At 37.7% G+C, this 20,684-nt stretch overlaps 1 protein-coding gene across 1 annotated transcript in view; it reads right to left on the reverse strand.

Moving 5' to 3' along the window:
• RPS6KA2 (ribosomal protein S6 kinase A2) overlaps positions 1 to 20,684 on the reverse strand; it is a 142,392-nt gene that overhangs the window by 14,736 nt on the left and 106,972 nt on the right. The window contains exons 12-15 of the mRNA XM_015818361.1: positions 13,315 to 13,417; positions 11,774 to 11,904; positions 8,680 to 8,805; positions 2,989 to 3,078 (exon numbers count right to left, since the gene is read on the reverse strand). Coding sequence (XP_015673847.1) covers positions 2,989 to 3,078; positions 8,680 to 8,805; positions 11,774 to 11,904; positions 13,315 to 13,417 — 450 coding nt within the window. The remainder of the gene's footprint in view (positions 1 to 2,988; positions 3,079 to 8,679; positions 8,806 to 11,773; positions 11,905 to 13,314; positions 13,418 to 20,684) is intronic.

Here is a 20,684-nt window from a genome sequence, read left to right on the forward strand (position 1 = left end):
AGTCCTTGACCAACAGACATTCATTTAGTGTCCATTTATTGAAAAAAGTGACTTATGAAAGTTTTTCAACACTTATTTTTTGCACTGTTGATCACTGCAGTATCCCCATTGCCACGTGATCAAAATTTGTATGCTTGGCAACTGGCATGTATTTATGATGGTTGCAGTGTCCCAGGGTCACATGATCACTTTTTGCAATCTTCTGTCAAGCAAAGTCAATGGGGAAGCCAGATTCACTTAACAACTGTGGCAAGAAAGGTAATAAAACGGGGCAAAACTCGCTTAAAAACTGTCTTGCTTAGCCCCAGAAATTTTGGGCTCAACTGTGGTCATAAGTTGAGGACCACCTGCCTTATCTTATTGTGCACAAATAAAATAAGAAAAACCACTTGTTCTTTTTCTGATTTCCAGGAGTCAAACAGGCATTGGCTTGATGGGAAATCAAGTGGCCATAGTTCTTAATGCAGGTGGTTACATTAACTCAAGTTACCCACATTTTAATTAACATCAACATTTTATTGACCTGCAATTTTTTTTTTGCAACATTTGCTTATCGTTCTAGAAGTAAAACAGAAAGATGTAGGACAGGGGTGTCAAACTGCCGGCCCACGGGCCGGACGCATCATCCAGAAGCCGCGCCCACCCCATTGCCTGCAATGGCAAAACCGGCCCAATACGTGGCGCGATGTCATGTGACGTCATGAGTTTGACATGTCTAATGTAGGATATAGAAAGGAATATAAAACAAATTCCATAACAAATATTATTTTCGTGAATGGTTTGTTATACTCTTCAGCTTAATATAATCAGGAATACACAACTTGGTCTTTTTCAGATGTTTGAACAACTCTGTCAATTCTTACCATTGATCATATTGTTTGGGGATAATTTCAACTGAAGACCCAATCACTAGATGGCACTAACATGCCTGCCCTGATTGCATACTCCTGATTATAAAGTAATGAGCTAAACAGGCAAGTGTGGTTGAACTAGATGAACCTAGCCATGTATATCCCAGCCTAGCTGCCTGGCCCTGGTTTTTAAATAAAGGAGGTTCAAATCATTATTTGTTGCTGTTGATATATGAATATAGGGAGGTCAAGAGAAATTACATGTTGCAGGGCAGCCTTGAAGATGTGATGTTCTCTATAGAAAAGGTGAACTTGGTATCATCATCAAGTGTTTATTTACCTATATATCTGATCATTTTATTGTATGACAGTGGAATGAAAAATTATGTCTCCTCTTCCATAACTTTGAAGTAGGGATAATTTAATAAATGAAACAAGTAAATAATCCTTGAAATGAGTTCTTCTGTTACCTGCATTTACTTCTCCACAAAATTACCACTGTTTGCTACACACCTCTGCCGATGATGCACAAGCTTCTTGAAGCTGTCATATGAAAGAACTCCATATTTTATCCCTTCAACCAAGTCCTCAAGGTCCTTTCCATATTTTCATTTGATTACAATAATGTCCATGTAGATATTGCTTCGGTTAGGGGGGAAAGTGGAAGTCCAATGATGCCAAGTCTGGACTACATAGTGGATAGGGTAATACACTGAAATCTAATTTCACAGTTGCCCCTCAGGTGGCTCATGAAATGTGAGGTACAGTATTGTCATGTTGCAATAAAATCTCTTTCTTGTGATTCTGAACTCTGTTTTAATCACTGTTTCAACGTTTTGAATTATGTGGTGTATTGCTCTGATTTGACACTGGTATCAAGTTCAAGAAAATCCTTCTGAATAACCCGATCTGTATACCCCAAAACCATAACCACAAGTTTTATTGCCAAAGCCCAAGGTTTAATTCCCCCCCCCCATAGGTGAAGCTTTGTGATGATATTTCATGGACTGATGCTTCATTTCTCGGTAATGATGAGCACATATTTCATTGGCCACTTTTATTTCATAGCCTGACAAACTGGTGGTAAAGTTTAAGACTTGAAGCTTTCATCTCTGCAGTCAACATATGAAGAAACCATTTTTGCACAAATCTTCTGATACTGAAGATCATTAATGTAACTCACATCTTCCTGAGATATGCCAAGCATGACTGCAACTTTCCTTTGGGTGACCCAAGTGCCCTTAATCAGTTCATCAACTCTTCTGAGATTTAACTCATTGGTTGGTATCTCAGGTCAAACCTCTTCTGGTTCAATGTTTTTACATTTTTTGACCTAGCAACGCACACTACTCACATCATCACAATTGTCACCATAAACAACCTGCATTCGAAGGTGAATTTCAACTGGAGGGACTCCGTGGCAGTCAGAAATGTCAATCATAGTGCGTGGCTTAAAGTGCACTGATGAGTACTCATTGTAGACTTCCGTTTGAGAAATAATAGCAACACAACTTATTCTCACAATAATTTCCAAATGAATGACTAGATGCTAAAGAATATATTAGAGCTTCTAGTGTGTCAGTTTTGCCATCTGTTGTAGGCAACTTATAACATTGAAGACATTACTTTTTATTCAACTCTCATACTTCCAAAAATAATTACAAAGAGGAGAGACTTATTATATCATTTTATTTGCGTTACTTGTATGAAAAATATTTTTTTTTAAAAAAAGCATGAAGCTCCCTAAAAGAATGGTGATTTCTAATTTTTTGCAACATTTGCTTATTGGTTGTTATTAGAGCAATCCTCACCATTTTGTAAAATGGAAAACCTTTGTGTAAGGGCACTATACATAAGGGTGCTGCCTCCATTAAAAAAATATATCAACAAGGTCTTTGTAGTTATTTAATTTTTTACATTCTGATCCAATGTCAGAATTCAACATAATTGTAATTAAATAATAAAAAGGTTATTGCGAATTTATTAATACACCTTCTAAACCCAATGATACAGCACAGATTCCCACAAGATTGTTGGAATGGGTATCATACAGATTTCCCTAAAAAACATTTCTTATAGATCAGCTTACTCACAAGGAGATATGCACAAGAAATATGTAAACTGAACAACTACTCACATCTTTGAGTGTAATAATGTTTGGGTGCTGTCCATATCTCAGAAGAATCTCAATTTCTTCTGAAGGGTCTCTTTTGCTCTTATCAATTATCTAAGGGAGAAATGGAGAACAGAGAAAATTCAAAGAGAGGAAGTCTCATCTGTGCATTTGAAAGAAAAGCTATGCATAGATTATGTTATGCTAAAATTAAACAGCAATATATATTAATGAACAGATTTTGGGAAACAGTTAAACAATAGCAACAAGAGACAGAAAAAGAACTCATTTCCTGATTCTGACAATGAAGAGAAGCCAGGGGACTCATAACAACAAAAGGGCAGTCTTATATTGTCACTGGTGAAGCTAGAATCAGATGCACCTGAGCTCCAGAGCCACTGAAAGCCTTGAGTGCAGCCTCAGAGTGTCCTTCCAAAATTGTAATTTACAATGTGACAAAAAAGGGAGAATTATCAAATGCAAGACTCTATTAAAATTTTATTTTACTGATTGAATTAGAATGTAAATGGAAAGACCGCTACTTTTGCCTTGAAATCCAATCGAGGTCTTATCAGATAACTTTTAAGAGAAGGAACGTAGAGCACGCCCACCTATCTAGCCTGGCGAGATGGGCAGATACCCTCAGGGAGAGGCAGGACTGAAAACAACCCAAGGGCTGTAAAGGTAATGGGTAACAGTAGTGTAATATAGGCAAATTCCAGGTGCCTAGAACTGCATGCACTACTGCATTCTGGATTAGCTGCAACTCCTGGATAGCCTTCAAGAGCAGCCTCATGTAGAGTGGACTGTAGTAATCCAATCAGGAAGTGACCAGGGTATGAATGACTATGAGCAAGAGCTCATCGCCAGAGAATTGGCGCACAGGATACATTTGTGCAAAGGCCCCCTAGTCATGGCTACCATCTTCTCCTTGAGCCAGTCCTACAAGTCCAGGAGAACCTCCAAATTACATTCTAACTATGCCCAGGGAAAAGCTCCTTTATTATGGTTTGTATGTGTTTCTTGCCTCAGTTGAGTATGCAGTATTTGTACCTGAAAAGGAAATCATTGGGGCTCAAACTGTTGCCCTCTGCTTTAGAGTAAAACTGTTTGTAAATAGAATTTCACTAATTCTGCATTTTCATACCCTCTTCTTTATTATACTTTTCTGTTAAGCCAGCAGGCTCGGTAATATAGCTGTAGCTGGAAGAAGTAGCAGAATTATGTAGGGAGAACATAATGTGAGTTACAGACATGGAAGTGTGTGTCAAAATCTGCAAGATAATAATAATAATAATAAAAATGATGATGATGATGATGATAAAGTTGGAAGGGACCTTGGAGGTCATCTAGTCCAACCCCCTGCTCAGGCAGGAAACCCTATACCATTTCGGACAAATGGCTGTCCAGTTTCTTCTTTAAAACTTCCAGTGTTGGCGCATTCACCGCTTCTGGAGGCAGGTTGTTCCACTGGTTAATTGTTCTAACCGTCAGGAAGTTTCTCCTTAGTTCTAGGTTGCTTCTTTCTTTGGTTAGCTTCCACCCATTNAGCTTGACTCCCTCTTCTTTGTGGCAGCCCCTGAGATATTGGAACACTGCTATCATGTCCCCCCTCGTCCTTCTCTTCATTAAACTAGACATACCCAATTCCAGCAGCCGTTCCTTATATGCTTTAGCCTCCAGTCCCCTAATCATCTTTGTTGCTCTTCTCTGTACTCTTTCTAGAGTCTCAACATCTTTTTTACATCCTGGTGACCAATTGCATCCTGGTGGATGCAATTAAAGAATAATTTTGTTGTCACATGTGCATCTGTAAAAGGAACATGGGCTTCAGTGGTGATGTCACACCAACCATCTTAAAGATTTTGAGATGTGGATGCCCTATCATTTAGGGTCTAACTCAGTGTTGGCAGATTCATCTTTGACATAGTAGCAGATCCTGTCCACTGTCACATAATTTGCTTGCAAAGCGAAGTGCGTTAATGGCAGGACAAAATAATCTATAATTTCTGTGAATTATTCCATCTTTAATTAATTCATCTTCAAAGTTTTTTTCAGTATCAAGGAAAAATAGTTGGAATGTTTTGCTAATGGGAACTGCACAGTTTTGTTGTTTTTTCATCTGATCAAAATGTCACATTGGCAAGTGCCCAAGTACACAAACATAATTACCTCTGAGGTGTCAGGAGGGCTGTGCATGCTTTACACTTTATATAAGCAATTCAATAAAGCAGACTGAGTTTTTAGGGCTCTGTGTGAGGCTGAAAAACATTGCAGCTGCTTAAGAGTTGCATTACTTTTTGTGAAACTTCTTAAAACAGCAACATGAGTTTTCACTCATGCAGAAGATGGGCTGCTTTAATAATTAGCAGAGAGATGCTTTATTTGTGCTTGCATGAGTCTGAAGTATTTCTTTTACATTATTTTTGAAGTGTGTCCAACACTAATGATTAGCATTATTTTAGGGGAATTTGTAATTACTGTTTCAAGATGTCTTGAAGGAGAGAGATTACTGACTGTAGTTGTTTCTATGATTTTGAATTATCTTGAAGTTATGCTTGATTAACTTTGGTGATTCATTCACTGGACAGTAACATCATCCATAAAATTAGATTTATTGTTTTAGAGAAAAAGAAGAAATAAACTAGTAATATTTTAAGCAGTATGGCTTACTGTATAAAGTATATTTCTGATTCTGTCTACCATTAATTGGCAGCATTCACATATTTAACCTTCAACTAAATCGTTGTTAGCGTTCAAAGTTTGTGTATGCTGATGCATTTAATTAACTCAATTAAACATTTTTCATTGGGTTGAACAAAACTGTGATGGTTTTTCAAGTCCTTCCGTGTGGAAATGCTATATAATGTCTTTTTTGTTCTAGAAACTTTTAAAATATCACCCAGAGGAGTGCAGAGTTTCCACAGTCAAAGTCTTAACAGGCAGAAAGAGTTTGGTAGGCACAAGACTAATATTCATCTGTGATGAATCTTTTCAAGAGGAAAAAAATGATACACAAAAATAAATGAGAAAAGATCTATGCAAAAATGCACATCAGGGGAAAACAAGAAGATGCATTCAAATTGCTCACTTATAAAAAATGTAGACAAAAATCTATAGAAATGAATATTTTTTAAAAAGTATTCATTCCTATCAACATGCTTACAATATAAATATACAGAACACACAACACTTATAACTTGGAGCCATTTCCCCTTGTCTATTAAACATAACAATGTTTCTCCGTATAAGAGAGAGAATTGTATTGTGGCTCTTCACTGGTAGCAACAGACACATTCTTGGCATATGTTCAAGGAAATTCTTGTTATTATTTATTCAAATATTTCAGCAGCATGCTTAGGAAATGTAAGTGTAGTGGTTCAGTATGAAACCTGCCAGTTCAAACTGGTTATTTTATCTCATGACAAAATAATAAATTTAAATAATGGTAGTATGTTAATCTTAAGGCAGAAGTACATTTGCTAGCACAGCAGATCATAGCCGTAGAAGTATGGGGAGAAAGGTGAAATGGGAAAGGATGATAATTTATTCTGAGGGTCTTTTCATGTAATTAAGCCTCTCTCCCCCTGCCCCCCACCCCAGTTCCTAGAATTATTCCAGTTAGATGAATGATGGAAAACATCAGCCAGGATTTGACAAGTTCTCTGCATTTGTTGTATTCCATCTGTTATACTGTTCAAAGAAGCATGCTACCAGCATGTACTAGCAAAAGAAGTAATCAGCAGCCAGTTGTAACATGAGAATTTGTCCTCCTGTTTGTCCATACGACTATGACTATAGTAAGCCTTCTCCAATCTGTTGTAAAATCCCTCCCGCATTTATGCACAATTATACAGACATTTCATCTCATTTACTGTATATCCACTCATTCATTCTCTCTTACACAAGTGACTTTGTCCCCATCTAGAACAGCATGCAGGCTTCAAAAAGCCTAATTCCCACGAGTGGATTTCAGGTGGCACAGAATACTTGGGGGGGGGGGGCTTGTAATCTTTTATATCCCAACGGTTAGCTCACTTCCCAAATTATTCCATAAGTAAAATCAGGTTTGAAAAAAGATCCCTATTTACTATAATGGGAAACATTTTGATCAAAAGTGCTCTGTGGCCGGATTCAGAAAAGTGAATCCTGCGCCCTTTGGTAATTAATAACTCTTCCAAGGAAAGGCAACTTCTCCAAGTCCGTTCCTATTTTATTTTGTTAATTAGTTGCAGACAATATTTTTTGCAAGCATATAAACGGGGAGTTTCTCATAGGCACTTTTATCACTCTTTCAGCACTTCTCAAACCCTCAGAAACAGTCTTGCAACAGTTCATTGTTAGTTTTAACTACAGGCATTGCAAGAATGAAACCACCACACTAAGCCAATGCTCTCCCCAGCTGACAAATAAGGAAAAATCATGTCTGGCCATCAAACAGAGCTCTGGTCTCCTCCCTTTTCTTGCCCTACGACTTTCAGACAAGGAAAAAACAAAAACAAAAATGCAGATCACTGGCTGCAAAGCTCTGGGTAAGGACACCGGTATGCCACAGTGGCTGAAGTGGCGAAGGAGCCAGAGTGTCAAGAGTTCCCACCCATGGAAAATCAGCCACCACAGACTGCATGGAACTTGAATTCCAAAGATAAGAAAACAAAACAAAAGTGATTTGAACTGGGCTGAAATTGAGCTAGAAGAAAACTGGTGTAGCTGATATAGGGGCATTTAACTAATCTGAAAAAAACCCAATAATCCCAAGTAGAAGTGCCTTTGGTCATGTCACACAAAAACTAACGATGTTTGTATATATAACAAACAAGCAAAAATAAAGGACTCTCAGAACATCCATTGCTTCTACTGTAAACATCGGTCTGGCTGGCTTCCTTTACTGAACCAGCACAAGTAAACAAATATTTAGGAAATAAACATTTGTGGCTACACATGTCACAAAACCATCAGAACAATTCTCAGCATATCTCTCTAATGCTTTCAACAAGAGCTTTAAAGCACAGTGTTGGACAGCCAACTGTGTTTTTACATCTTCCAATCTAAATATTTCATGACTCTTTAAATTAGATTTTATTTATTTATCAATTTTATATGGCTGCCCATCTCACAAGTAATGACATGCAACATGAATGTCATTACTGTATAATCTAGTTCAAATCAAAATGAGAGTTGGATCAAAGAATAAAGCCAAAGTTGGATTGTGTTCAGTTACTTGTTAAAATACCCTAAAGATCTGTATTATTTAACATGACCTGATCTGCCCTGGAATTTTTTTTATACTTGCAGAGCTATTGGGGGAAATGAAATGGCAACAGTTTTGCCATTTGAAAAGAAGCAAACTTTAAAAATCCAAAGATAAATTTGATGGATTTCCTGAGATTGGATCCAAATAGGCATGTGGTTAGGACCAGGCTTTGTTCTCTTTTGATACTGTACCTTATGTCAAAGTTAACATGAAATGCAAGAGATTTTTTAAAAAATGACATAATATGACAAATAAATTGTGATTGCTAGAGATTAATAGAAAAAAAGGAATGCTCCATTCACATATACATTTCCCTCATGGGTTGACTTACATTTACATTCGAAACTCTCCTTCATACTGTCTGGTTCCCATAACCTCTTGCCCTGCTGCATCAAGGCAACAAAACCTGTACTAGTTGCCCTTGCCAGACGATCACCCGACATACCACAGTGATTCCTTACCTTTACTGCAAACTCTGCTTCTGTAGCTTTGTGAATACACCTCTTGCAAACAGAATATGAGCCAATGCCGATGTCTTCCCGGATTTCATATCCATCTGTAAAGTGAATATTGTTCCCATGTAACTGCTACAGAGGGAAACAAAACAATAGCAATAAAAGGACAAGTCTTATGGTTGACTCCCTCAGACGATTCTCTAGCACTAGCAATTCAGAGACAGTTGATTAACACAGAGAAACAGCTAATTAAACAAGTGCTGCCTTAATTCTGTCCAATTGATCTTGCAATCCTTAGCATGCTTGGCTTTCTTTTACGTAAACCCGACTAAGTAAAGCTACAGCAATATTAGTATAAAAATACAACACAGTTGATCCCAAAATAAACATCCCATTGAAGTTAAACCTCCTTTAAGGTGAGTTCAACTGCTGATGATTTAATACAAATGTCTCTGTAGTTTTCTTGGCAAACAACCTGAAACTTATCTGCCATCGGTTTTGGGGTGGTTTTTAAAATTTCTATGCTGTCCAATGACACTTTCCTGATCTCTAAGGATAGAAGCTGCCATCTGGCTGAGCTGGTGTGAAAAAAGCAAATTCTATGATTTTTAAGGAAAGGCGTTAAATAAAAAAAGTAATTTCCCATCCTCAGTGCATTTATTATTTTGTATTTATTCACTGGCTGGCAATGGCTGTTCAGGCTATATTCCCTGGGGATTTTTCAGTTCTCCTTGGAAATGTACTGGATGATGAAGATGATGATGATGACAATCATGAAGTTCACGATTTATGTCTTGTCTTTCTGCCAATATGACATTCAGAGAAACTCATCTAGGAACTTCTGCATGCAAAGGGTATCCTCTACCACTGAAAATAAACCTCCTTCTCATATTAGCTTTCATTGCTAATATGGTTTTTGGTTGTTGACCTTTGTTGTATTTCGCAAGCTGGGACTGGAGAGGAAGGACACAATATGTTACTGCTGATACCACAGAAAAAGGTGGTGGAAGCAATTTATTTAAGGTATTGTGACACTTTGTGAAAAATGGCTGATAATGGGAACTAAATCTTTCCATGAAATAATTGAAACTGTTTACACAAAGGTGTTAGTCACATACTTGTGGGTAATTTTATGTCAGAACAATTTCCCTTCAGTGGGTATAGCTCATATTCAGCTCTTAATTAGGGTACCACTTTCTGGTACTGATATAGGGAAATTCTCTTTTCCACATTACAAAATAGTTCATGCTGGAAACATGAGAAACTGACACATGGACAGTATATGTTATTCTTAATCATTTAGATAGCACTGATATTATTAACATTTTATATTTTAGGTGTCATCATTTCTTACGCTCCTAGAATATAATTTTAGTGGATTGGGGGAGCTCCATATTTTGAGTGGATTGCTGGGTAACTCAGGATTTCAAATATTCTCAAAACACAGTTACAGTTCTTTCTAGTATGAAGTAGAGGACAGGATTCAGATGGAAATGAAATTAGCATTTAGTCTGAGCTCATTCAGCCTTCGTTGGAGGCCTTAAGGAAAGCAGCCTCTTAAAATAAATCTAAACCCACTAGAAATACCTAGAAAACCCTGGAAGTTACATGTTTAATAGGTTTGTGAGAATATTCTTTTAAGTAGCAGTTTATTCTATCTGGGATAATTTCAAGTCTGGTTCTGTACTCTGCCTCCCTGTTTCTTTCTGTTTTCTCAGTCTAATTACATGGTAGTGTTACCTTTGGTTTGAAACTAAATGGCAATGATACTGTTCTTTCAAATCCTCACGTCGCTGCTGTTATGAAGAAAAAAAATATTCTTTTCTTTATTCTAACTTAATTTATAATCAATCACTTCATACTCCAAAACTGCTTGGGCTTAGCAAGCCCAATTAAAAGATAAAACTGGAACTATTTATTTTAAAGCCTTGTCCTACAAGGGGCATCTCCTGCTCTACCCATCCAGATTTCAGAAGATGGGAGGCAGCTCATTCAACTACTTGCCAGGAAGAATCTTTCACCTGGATTAAACAGCCACACCTGGACAACTGAGGCAAAGAAGATCCCAGGGAGGATTCTAGCAAGTTGGAGGGAGGGGGCTAATGATACACTTTCCCCATCTTTCTCTCTGCTACCACCTTAAATTATAAGACATTATTTAATAATAGAAGATTACTGTAATTATTATCCCACTTTTTATATAGAAAGCTCTCAAAGAAGCTAGCAGAGTGAAAAACAGATACTGAAAAACACTTTCAACCAATTCAAGTGACTAAAAGCCTTGAATTAATTTCTAGAAATAGAAAAAGTAATTGTATTTGACTTAATGCTTGGGGAAAAAGGACAAGTAGTGGCAATGTGTGTTTTGCTACAGCAGGAGAAAGCAATGATTTTTACTGCAAATCCCACAGTCTGTTGCCATTACTGCCTGTGGCTGTCTAAAATATCTGGAGGATACTAAACACTGCACAAGCAAAAGAAATAGCAGGACAAGCACAAATTATATTTAGGGTAATAAAGTCATGATGAACTATGAAAGTGCTTGTTTGTGTGTCCCTGCTTGTATAAGAAGAACTAAAGGACTAAATCTGACATTTTTTGCAAATGGGGTTTCCACAAGTTATAGAAATTTTGAACTACTACAATAAAACATCCATTTAATAGATTCTATTTAGCAGATTTTAGATGCAATGAATATTTCTACTGAGACATTACCTGAAATAGTGGACATTTGGACAATAAAATAATTTGCTCACAAATAAACAGCCAAATTAAGAAATTCACTTCCATATGATGGTGATGATACCAACAAAAGATGATTACTTGTTAAATTTATATCACATCTTTCCTCCAGGAATTCAAAGTGAGATACATAAACTTCCAATGTTAGTCCACAACAAGCCTATGAGGTAGAGTGAATTAAGAAAAAATGACTAGTTCAAAGTCATCCCAGTGTAGTTTGTTAGAACCTTTGAATCTAAGTTAGACAGGCAAATTTCTCCAATCCTAGCTGTTTTTCTTAATGTTTTTTATGCTACAGTAACACATCTAGATGAAGTGAAACAGGTATAACAACTACTGTATACAGCCAAGTTCATACCTGGACAATTGGATGAACTGTGGCTTTATGTGGTTCTTGCTGTACAGGTTCCTGCCCCAAATTGGATGCCACAAAGCTGAATCCTCTGAAGAGATGATGAGCATTGGCACTTGGAGGGACACCTGGGGAATCTGAAGAGGAGATGAGAGATGATTCAAGGTTCCAACCATTTCTCCAGTATTATTTTCCCTAGCAATGTTATAAAAGAAGCAATTTGGACACTAGAATCCAGCCATGCTATTTTCAACATGGAGACATGCATCCTTCTCCATTTGCTTCCACATAAAGCTGCATCACAATTTCCAGAGTGACAACTCTGAATGTACTGAGATATTGAGACCAGCTGTTAAAAAGGAGAATTAAGAGGAACCAAGTGACTTTCTGCCAAAAGCCTTTAAAGCCAGGGTGTCCAATCTTCGCAACTTTAAGACTTGTGGACTTCATCTCCCATGTTGGCTGGGAAATTCTAGGAGTTGAGGTCCACAAGTCTTGAAGTTGCCAAGATTGAACACCCCTGCTTTAAACAAATTTAGATGCCAGAAAAACAGACTACCCATAATTTTCTTTTTTTACCCGCAAACTGCACAACTGCTTGTACAATTCTTTGCATGCAATGTTTCATCCATCTGAGGATTTGTGGCAGTGCAGAATTTAAATGTAAAAGCATTTTCCAGTAGGTTATACAGGGAAGAATTAATGGGAAGTAACTGTGTAGTAATACAGAATCCTAGAGAGTATGGAGAGTCCTTCCAGAAGGACCACTCCAAGTGCTATCCAGAAACACTAGGAAGAAATTGTGGAAAATACTACACAGTAGTAATTCTAATTCTCTAATTCAGCCACACCATAAAATCCCAACAGTGAGTCTAGGTGAGTACAAGGTTAACAGATTCTTCTGGAAGCGACAGCAAATTTGAAAATATAAAGGTAACTCCCCAGAGTCATCAAGTCATAATGATCACTTACAAAGGATTAGTACTGTGTTGTTTCTACCCATCCTATCTAGTGAGGCAGAAGGGGCATGTTCTGGGTTCTGTCTGCCAAGGAGTGTCAAGCTGACCACCTAGGACGGTAGCCTTTTCTATTATGGCATCTGCCCTCTGGAATATCATCCCTCTGGAGATGGAATTGGCTTTGTGGCTTCTGGCCTTCTGGAAAGCTCTGGAGACAGGTTTCTATGCTTGAGCTTGGGGCCACGGTGCATGAGGGAGACTGTCTCCTGCTTATATGGATTGCTGTTTGTGCTTTATAATTCTCAACTGCTGTGGGTCTTATGTTTTAAAATATTTTTATTATTCGCAAGTTGTAAGACATCCAGAGGTAATATTGACCCCTCAATATTGACCCACCCATTTGAGATGACTGGTTTTATGGAAGGAAGGAAGGGAGGGAGGAAGGGAGGGAGGGAGGGAGGGAGGGAGGAAGGAAGGTAAGTAATCTTTAAACTATAGATATATTTTGGCTAGTTTTGGTTGATATTTTTTAAAAAATAAATGAAAAATTAATGGCAAATCTACTGATATGTTTCCTTGGTTAAGTACCTGTTGGGGTCCGTGATGTGAATTCAGGATCAAAATGGAAAGTGTCCTCTGGCCGACCAACTGCAGGTTTAAATGGTGGTTTGATTTCTCTTCTGTAGAGTTTCTATATAAGAGCAAAGCGAGACAGAGGTTAATTCTCTTGCCAAAAGGGACCTTTGAGTTAGAAAACAGCTGTGAGCCAAATAATTAATAAGCAATAAATTAAAATAAAATAAATCAATTAAAATAATCATTTTTAATGCAGAAAGCTGCTTGAAGGAACAGCTAATCAAGAAAAATGCTTTATATGCTCGCTGCATTCTGATTTGGGGAAATATGTTTCATGTTTAATACAGGGGAAGGGAGAAATCGACATTTTATGCTTAGCAGCATCACACAAGAGAAAGTACAAGGCTGCAATATTTTCCCCACTTAGGCTAAGTTTCCATGACAATCAACTAGACTTATTTTCCTCGTGGCAATATAGGACTGTGCTTTTCAGAAGTTTTCACTGTACATTAAAACTTATCTGCAGATATGAAAGTATTTGAAAAACAGTAGCCTGGTTTTTATTGGTATAGTTCATTCATTACAGGGGAGAGGGAAGCAGTTCCACAGAAGCAAAACTTGCTCAGCATATTTTGCCTTTAGTGACATTTTCACAGGCTGTAATTTGAAAATGATATTGCAGATGCTCAGTATCAACTATTGTAATAAAGTAATGCACTCATTATCTGACATAAATGTGAACTCATAGATATCAGTAGGTTTGGTCTCTGGTTTTTAAACATATAAGCCCATCGCTCAGACTTATGAATCCTAATTCAAAGATCAGCCTATTCTGTTGTATTCATCACTTTGAGCTGAATACATATTGATGTATTTATGAAAAACATCTGGAAGCTCCAGTTGGTGCAAAATGCAGTGGCCTGCAAGGAGAGAAGCAACCTAGAACTAAGGAGAAACTTCCTGACAGTGAGAACAATTAACCAGTGGAACAACCTGTCTCCAGAAGCAGTGAATGCTCCAACACTGGAGGTTTTTAAGAAGAAACTGGACAGCCATTTGTCCGAAATGGTATACGGTTTCCTGCCTGAGCAGGGAGTTGGACTCGATGACCTCCAAGGTCCCTTCCAACTTTACTATTATTATTATTATTATTATTATTATTATTATTATTATTATTATTATTATTATTATTATTATTATAGTTTGTATGTTTGGGGCAATCCTCGGTGTGCACATGCGTCACCTCTCCTGCGGAAGCTGCATTGGTTGCTGATTTGCTTCTGGGTGCAATCCAAGGTGCTGGTTGTCACCTTTAAAGCCCTTCCTGGCTTGGGACCAAGTTATCTGAAGGACCGTCTCTTGCCAGTCACATCTACCTGACCCACTAGAGTGGGAAGGCAAGGAATGTTGCGGGTCCCGACCCCTAAAGAGATACATCTGGCGGGATCCAGAAGAAGGGCCTTCTCCATGGTGACTTCCTCTCTCTGGAACATCATCCCTGCAGAAATTAGACTGGCTTCCACTCTGACACTCTTTCGGAAGGCCCTGAAGATGTGATTCTGCCAACGGGCCTTGGGAACCCAGAGCGGGATGGAGCCCATTAAATGGCTAGTATGAGTGTGTGTTGTCACCGGGGTGAGGGAGTGGGGAGTTATTTTTTTTTTATCATTTTTATCTCTTTTATATTGTGTTTTTATTTCCTGTAAGCTGCCTTGAGTCGTTGTGAGTAGGGAGCAATATAATTTTTTCAAATAGATAAATAAATAAAATTATATAAAAATATATAAGAGAGATGGTAACTATATAGAGAGATGGTAAAATATGGTATTTATAAAGGACTTTGCACACTGATACGTGCAATACAAATTGTACATTACAGTAACTGAGGGAAATGTTTTGCAAGGAAGATGAAGCATTACATTGGAAGTTATCTTTGAATATCTGAGAATTCAGCATTTACTAATTTGGTTTTCTTGTTGAAACCAGAACTACGTATTATCAGAGTTTTCAACTGTGTCAAGACATCTTCGAAGAAACTTATTCAGGTGTGGTTATCTATGGCGAGGATATATCAGATACATGTTAAAATAATGATAATAAAATTTAATTTAAAAAAAATTAAAACAATTTTTAAGCAGCAGCAGAAGAAATAGCATTATTTTTCCCCTAAGGTTTTCACAACTGTTTTATTACCTTTGACAAATAGATTTATTTGGATAATGTTTGAAATGCTGCCTTCATGGACATATTTCCTTATAAAGTCTTTATTTTTTGTTCTAAGTGTCCAACATCTTTGCTCAGGAGTCCACTGCAAGTTTAAGGGGCTATTAGCACTTGCTGTGCTGTGATTTGAATGAAACACTACAGAAAAAAAATAAGGAAATCCCTAAGAATCACATACTGAGCAATATCCTTCCTCATGAAGTCAAGAACACCTGATGTAACCCAACTTTAGCTTTATATATAAGTAGAACTTGAGAGACTGTCATATCAACAACCTTGGTATGCACCTGGTAATCATCCTGAAAGGAAATTCATTTTAATTAAATCAAAGAGTATATAGTCATTTCCTGTCCTGAATGCCCCTGATGGAAATGAATGAGAATAGCAAAGTTGCACCTGCTGGTCCTATACAGTATATATTGGGTGGGAAGGGGACATTGATCAGGACTTGTTTACAAAGAGCTCGAAGCATCTATTTCTATGGAAACAGATCCTCTGCTTGCAATCTCTACCTTCCATTTTTGCAAGCTATTCTGGAGAGGCAGTTCCTTTGCACACATCCTAAACAGGATATGGAAACTGAACTCCAGGCAGCAGCACATCCTTATGCGACCAATAGAAGAGAATGTATGTACCTCAGGGTTGAACTGTGGAGAACTTCTTAGTGCTCTCTGAGCTTGTTTTCTGTTATATACAATAGTTTGCCCTATCAGGATTGGTGGGAGTGTGGTTTTTCCCTTGGTAATTCCTTGATTAGGATGTTGTTTACCTCAGGAATAGTCAACCTTGGCTCTTTTATGACTCGTAGACTTCAACTCCCAGAATTCCTGAGCCAGCACAGCTGGCTCAGGAATTCTGGGAGTTGAAGTCCACGAGTCATAAAAGAGCCAAGGTTGACTACCCCTGGCTTACCTCTTGATTATTTGTCTGATTTGATAATTCCTTGATTAGGACATTGGTACTGCTTAATTGTCTGGTGTTCATCCTGGTGTTAATTCCTGTTGGGTACCCATTGCTAGTTCTGGTCTTTTTGTTTCCTTTTTCACTTTTTTATTGACTCTTTTGAAGGGGGTATAAATATTACATGTCTATTGATGGTTTATTAACTCGATCCCCAATATCTTCACCAACAGTGACAGGACAAGCTGCTGCATATAAATAGAGAGCAAACCCCACTCCGTTCTAGCACTGAAGATATTATCTAGTCAGGTAACAAAACATCTGCAAGCAACAACAAAGCTCAGAAAGCACCAAGGACCCCACACCCTTATGCTCCCCCCCATGTATTCATTCCCATCCTGTTTAAATGCGTGCATTCTCCTAACGACATCTATGAACACTGGGCTGATCTTCAGGTGCCTTCCAGAAATAGAAAGATAGTGAGTCATAGCAATTAAAATATGCTTAATATAATAAAGGATTTTCAGGAACAATACTCTTGCCACAAATTTAGACAGCCACCTCCCTCACCACATACGTACTGTAATATGCAGGTGCAGAGATGAATTCCCTTTTAAAATGTTATCTTTGGACTTTTTGTATCAATAGATGCCGAATAAAGATAAATTTTGTTCTGAGAGATTTCCCTCTTAATAAGCATAAACTATTTCTGCCATTAATTTAGGTTTACAATTCCCAGCAAAGCTGGACAAAACCTCCATTCTTCCTTAAAATATTTGTACCAGATGCAGCAAAAGCAGGGTTTTATTAAATACTAAGACTGTACAGTGCTTCAAATTCTGTCTTTGGACCATACACATCACATCAGCTGTGCCATTTCTGCTGCCTTGCAATCCCAGGAAAAGATACAGCTGCTTTAAAGTGCTGTAGAAGTCCTTTGCATCTTCAAGCACCTTGGGGAGATTGAAACCAAAGTCCAGCACAGCCTTATGGAATTGAATAATTCATATCCTGTGCTGGAGCCTGAGATCCAATGGAAAAAATGGAAAGTTAAAGGCTGTAGTGAAAATGCTGTGGGTAGACGATGCCATCTGTGGGCCAGTATCTATCACCTCTGCAGTCTCCACCACAAAGTCTTCTGGCTTGTTTGCTTTGTTCCTTCTATAACTTCCGCAAGGAACTGTGGCATAATTGTATGCTTATGGAGTTTTGAGCTGAATTGCATTTAAGTAGTGCCACAATAGTATTTTTTTTAGCTGCCACCTGGTTTTCTGAGTTACTTGAATTCTGCAAGCATGGCAGGTATGCCCAAGACTTGTCTAATAAGCTCTAGTGCAGGCATGTCAAACTGCCGGCCTGCGGGCCGGATGCGTCACACCAAAACAGCGCCCACCCCATTGCGACAATGGGGAAAAAGTCGCGATATGTTGCGTGACGTCACGTGACATCGCGAGTTTGACATGCCTGCTCTAGTGGAATTTTGGAGGATGCTGTGAGCAGATCTCAGTACCCATTTCACAAATATAATGGGGATTATATAAAGGGTTCTGGTGTAATATGAACATAAGGTTACTCAATTAAACACTGTCAAAACGTTACTTGTTTCATTACAAGAAGGAATACATGTTTTGCTTTTTAAACAAGAATTGTCTAATTAGTTGGCCGTCTTATATACTATAGCACAGGATTATTTTAATTCTCAAACAATGTCTCAAATACTGTATGTTTCTTAGAATAATAGAAATGCTACAATATGATGAGGGCAATTAAAAAGCTACTGCTTTTCTTTTAACCATTTCATGAAAATGTATTTAATATTTTGGGACATATCCAATAGTGACTGTAAGGAAAATTTTCTCCTTAATCAAAAATATCACTATTCATTTCTTGACTCTTTAGGATTGACTCATACCAAATTTTGTGAGGGACTGATCAGTGCATATAAAGCTTCTGATTAAGGCATAAGGTCATATTTGACCTTTTCCATAACAACAGTGACCAGGACAAACCAAGCACTTTCACTGGCTCCATTCTTCTCTATTAATTCTTTTCTTTTTCTATTCATGAAGAAGAGCAGTCTTTTTAGCAGCTGGAAACATCATTATAAGATGACTAGAACTAGTTTCAGAACTCATGCTGGTACATATTCTAAAAACTATAAAGTCATGTGATTTTCTTCTTTTTAAATACATTATTAAAACTGTATTGAAACCCTTTTCTTCAAAGTGGTATTACCTAAATGTAGATAGAAGAAAAAGCTTATGCTGCAAATACAATCAGGCTGGAATATTCATATTAGAACTTTATTCACCATCAATCTGGATGGATTCCAGAGAGACTGAGTTTTAAATTATATGCTGAATTATGTGAAAACAAGCCTCTCTGATTTTACAGAGTTTTTTTTCTCCCTTTAGGATCAGTGTATGATCATCTCTCCCCCCCCCCCCAAATGACTAGAAAATAATCGTATTCTATTTAATTAAATCTAAAGTTGCACAGACTGTAATTTGGGATCACATAGGACCTTACCAAATCCTTGGATACACTCTTTAGAGACTTCTAAAGTAATTACCAAATTATAATCGTTAATGTGAGAGAAAGGGAAAATATTAAATACCTGCCTAGTAATCATATTAACTATACTCAATATCAACTAAGTTTACAAGGTTGAGCATCTCTGAATAAAACCTACAGAACATATTTATTTTAGATGCCAACCTTGGCCATGGATGATATCAACTATATCTTTATTTTTAACTAAATGATGACATATTACCTCTGTTATGTGTAATATGACAGCATAGTTTTCAGCTGAACTTCACATATATCCAAAATATCAAATGGGATGATTAATTGTAAAGAGGTTTGTGTAGCATGATGCTGGTTTGCTTCCTACTACATTTCTATCAGGATTTGTGAAGGTTCAATTACAAAGTAGTTAGATTGAACTGCTGAGTCATTCTGATGTGTTAAACTGAATACATTCCCATCGATTAAGTGATGAGACGAACTTTTGTGCAAGCATGAACAGACTTTTAAAGAAATCAATAATTTGAATAGATTTAGAAAATCAGATTGTGGGCCGTTCATATGTCCTAATTTTGATGCCTCTGCCCTTAGTATTATAGATTCTAGGCTCTTGTACCAAATTTTCCTCCAGCAAGGAAATATAATGAGGCAATTTGGATCAGACAACAGCATTGGTAAGTTTATTGGATGGAAGAAGTACATTTAGAGAAAAGAAAGTGGCCTACTTTTATATCCAGCCCTGCCATTGCTGATTATTAAGTCTCACAAGATTATACCTTGCAAGGAAACTCAGTTTTCAATATTTTTTTAAAGTTTATTATTATTACTCTGGCCTAAAGGCATTCACATTTTGCAGTCTCATGCTACTCACTTTATATCCGTCATATATTCCATGGCAGAACAGTAGTACAATACGTACTTTTGAATAAGGTGACTCAAAGATAGACAGCCTTTAGTGATCAGGAGCCTATCTGACATTATGAAACTATATAGCAGACATTCATAAAATGACTTCCAAAGTTTGGGGAGATGTACAAAGAAAACTGTCTGTGTCTTCCCACAGCATCTTGTCTTTTTCCTTCCATGCAGAACTCTAAGAAAAAGACAGAACAGCTGTCCAGTGTCTTCAAATTGTTTGCACCATTGGCATTCTTCCAGCCACACAGAGCTATATCCTTTTTAAAACTTGTGGTATAAAAGCAATGGCAGTCTCTGGTGATCCTACCGAGTAGGTACTCCAATGAAAAATCCTTAGCAGGGATCACTAGATAGGGACAGGACCAGGATATGGTTGCCTGTGACTATCAGGCCTGGATTACATACTGTTGCCCTTTCATTAGCTCCATAGTTGACCCAGAGTATAAGTTGTTTTCTGCCATTTAATGATGCTTGTTTAGAAAGCCATGTGTTCTTAGCCTTCTTGGTTACCATTTAGCAGCAGAATCCCTCTTTTGTATTCTTCACTGTATCACCAAACAGCTTTAGTGGGGTCCCTGAATAACTTAACCTTCCCTAGCTCTGTGCTCTCCAGATGGATAGGATGTCAATCTATCTGAATGTCCTGCAGGCTGGAAATTTGGAGTCTGACATATCCAGAGCAGAGGTCTCCAAGCTTGGCAACTCTAAGACTTGTGGACTTCAGCTTCCAGAATTCCTCAGTCAGCCATGTTCAGCCATTTCCCCATGCTGGCTGGGGCATTCTGGGAGCTGAAGTCCACAAGTCTTAAAGT

The sequence above is a fragment of the Protobothrops mucrosquamatus genome, unplaced genomic scaffold, assembly GCF_001527695.2.
Source record: "Protobothrops mucrosquamatus isolate PMUCROS unplaced genomic scaffold, P.Mucros_1.0 scaffold_135, whole genome shotgun sequence".
Classification (NCBI taxonomy): Eukaryota; Metazoa; Chordata; class Lepidosauria; order Squamata; family Viperidae; genus Protobothrops; species Protobothrops mucrosquamatus.